We start from the raw sequence: 2,353 nt of genomic DNA on the forward strand, positions 1-2,353 counted from the left end.
TGCAGAATATATATTTATTGTACGATTACCAGCTGTATCCAAAGTCATAATCTCTGTGTCTGTCTATTCTATTCAAACATGCACACACAATATATAGGAATTTACAAATAAATACATAGGTGTGCTGTGCCCAATTCAGCCCAGAACTCCATTACACTGCATTGTGAGTCTTAATAAGACATTGTGGGGCCCGATTTTCCTCACATTTCCAACACTGTAAATCAGGAGTTACTTCTGCGAAGTCAGTGGAGCCATAGAGGTGTAAAAGAAGTGTAAGAAGAGAATGCGAGCCAATTATTGGCAGAAGTGTTAACATATTTTCATTCTTGCTTCACAAAGCAGATTTATGAAACAGTTTTGCTTAACTAGGCTGAGTTTGTGCCAGAAATTTGGAGGAAAAATTAATTCAGCATCTTCATAGTCATCTATAGCTGTGTCTAAAATATAAAGCTAGAGCTGGGCTCAGGACCCCATAAGGGGATTCCAAGAACTGCAAAGTTGGGAATGGTCAGAACCAAGATTTTGCTCTGGCCCTTCACTGACATAAGAAGCATTTGCAAAATTTGGCTCTGAATCTTGGTTTGGATTTCAAACCCCCTCACAGCTTGGGAGGGAGGTTATGAGACCTGATGTGATTTAGTTGTCTCTCTATGCTTTATTATAAACAGCGCATGCGACAGTAAAAATATGACTTGAGCCTTCGGTGCGGCAAACAATATTTTCTAGCGTTTTGACAGAAGATAAATCTAAATATCAGCAACAGCTGTCATTCACAGAGGGGCTTCCTGCAGTTTTACTCATTAACAGGCTCAGTAAAAACTAAACCCATTTTCCTTTATCCCTCCACTCTATTTCACTTTGTAAAGAAGCAACACTGTGGCACCCTTACAATAAAGGATCCTTTATCCACTTCCCTGTGAGGGCTGTTAAATGTTCCAATGTGCTTCATTATCACACAGAAACACAATAGATATGAGTGTCACAAAGCCTCTTTCATTATTACATCTCACGAAACATTGAAAAAAAATCATATAGCAAGTAACTTGTTCCCACGGCAGGCTAATCCCACACACCAGGCTGAGGTAAATTTTGCTTCCTAGAAGAAAACACTTGACTTTGCCAGGCTTGTAGCCCTTTAGACCTTCAGGTCCCAAAGTCCTTATCTTATGGTTTGTTTGACTTTGTTATTTCCTCTTCCTCTTTGTGACCATGTTTTAAACTTTTTCTGTGGACAGAATGGGTAGGGGGGCCCAGTCCTCAGGCCTTGTGCTGTGCCATTTGAGAACATGGGCTGAAGCCCAACAAGTAGAGCTATAACCCCACCTTGATGAGGGAGCCAATAAGGGCACATTAGTGATAGCTTGAAACAACAAAAAGACAAAATAGGGATGGCAGCAAAGGTCCTAGGTTCAAAACAAGTGCACCGAGAAGGGACACCAAGCAGAGCACACCAGACCACTCACGAGTCAGACCTATTTGATGTGCCTTAAAATCATCGGCGTAGGTCCATCATGAATTACTATAAGTCTCTCTTAATAAGTGAGGCCAGTGGGGACACGTCAACTGATTCCTTGGGACAAATAAAAAGAAAACAGGAGCAGGAGTGAGGGTTACAGGTTCGAAACAAGGGGTCCAGAAGTGGACACTGAGCAGAGCAGTGGTGCATGGGGGTGCCCGTGCACCCCTTGAGAGTGCTGGTGCACCCCCTGACAGCAGCATTCCCCGCTTAGGCTATGGGCAAGCGGGGCAGGTGAGAGCACTGGCCGGGGAGTGGGGGCACCAGGAGAAGCAATCCCCGCAGTCCCCCCATTGCCAATCTTGCCAACCGAGGGGGGTCAATTGCACCGGTCGCCAGTCCCCCCATGGCCAGTTGCACTGGTCACTGACTGGCCGCTGGGGGGGCAAGTGCTCCCCCTGACTCAGGAGGCACCAGTCGCCCATGGAGCACAGCATACAAGCCAGCACCCAGGCCCCCCGAGTCAAGGGAGCCTGAGGAGGCTGCCCAGCACAATGGCACAGGGGCCTAAGCAGAGGTCCAGGAAGACAGCCCCACACTCGCTCAGGTTCCCCCTGGCCAGAGCTTCTTTCCTGGTCTTGTAGACAGCCAACTTTCCAGAGCCGGGGAGAGGCTGAGCGGGAGGTGCCAGGCCTTGGCGGGGCCACGGACGGGGAGGGCAGAAGAGAAGGGATGCGGGAAGAAGCGCAGCCAGAACCGCGGAGGCAGAAGAGGGGCTGCGCCCCGCAAGTGTGCGCCCGCGCCTCCCTCTGCTGGCAGAAGGGGCAGGTGGTGTCGGGGGTGTCCCTAAAGTAAGCCAGGCAGGCCCCCGGGCGGGAAAGGTGCCCTACATCCCTC

The 2,353-nt window shown here is 49.0% G+C and overlaps 1 protein-coding gene across 1 annotated transcript in view; it reads left to right on the forward strand.

Annotated features, from left to right (window-relative positions):
• Nucleotides 1–2,182: 2,182 nt before the first annotated feature.
• Nucleotides 2,183–2,353, forward strand: part of PRIMA1 (proline rich membrane anchor 1) — a 137,554-nt gene continuing 137,383 nt past the window's right edge. The window contains exon 1 of the mRNA XM_025206317.1: nucleotides 2,183–2,307. Within this exon, the coding sequence (XP_025062102.1) occupies nucleotide 2,307 (1 nt within the window). The 5' untranslated portion in view covers nucleotides 2,183–2,306. The remainder of the gene's footprint in view (nucleotides 2,308–2,353) is intronic.

The sequence above is a fragment of the Alligator sinensis genome, unplaced genomic scaffold, assembly GCF_000455745.1.
Source record: "Alligator sinensis unplaced genomic scaffold, ASM45574v1 scaffold47_2, whole genome shotgun sequence".
Classification (NCBI taxonomy): domain Eukaryota; kingdom Metazoa; phylum Chordata; order Crocodylia; family Alligatoridae; genus Alligator; species Alligator sinensis.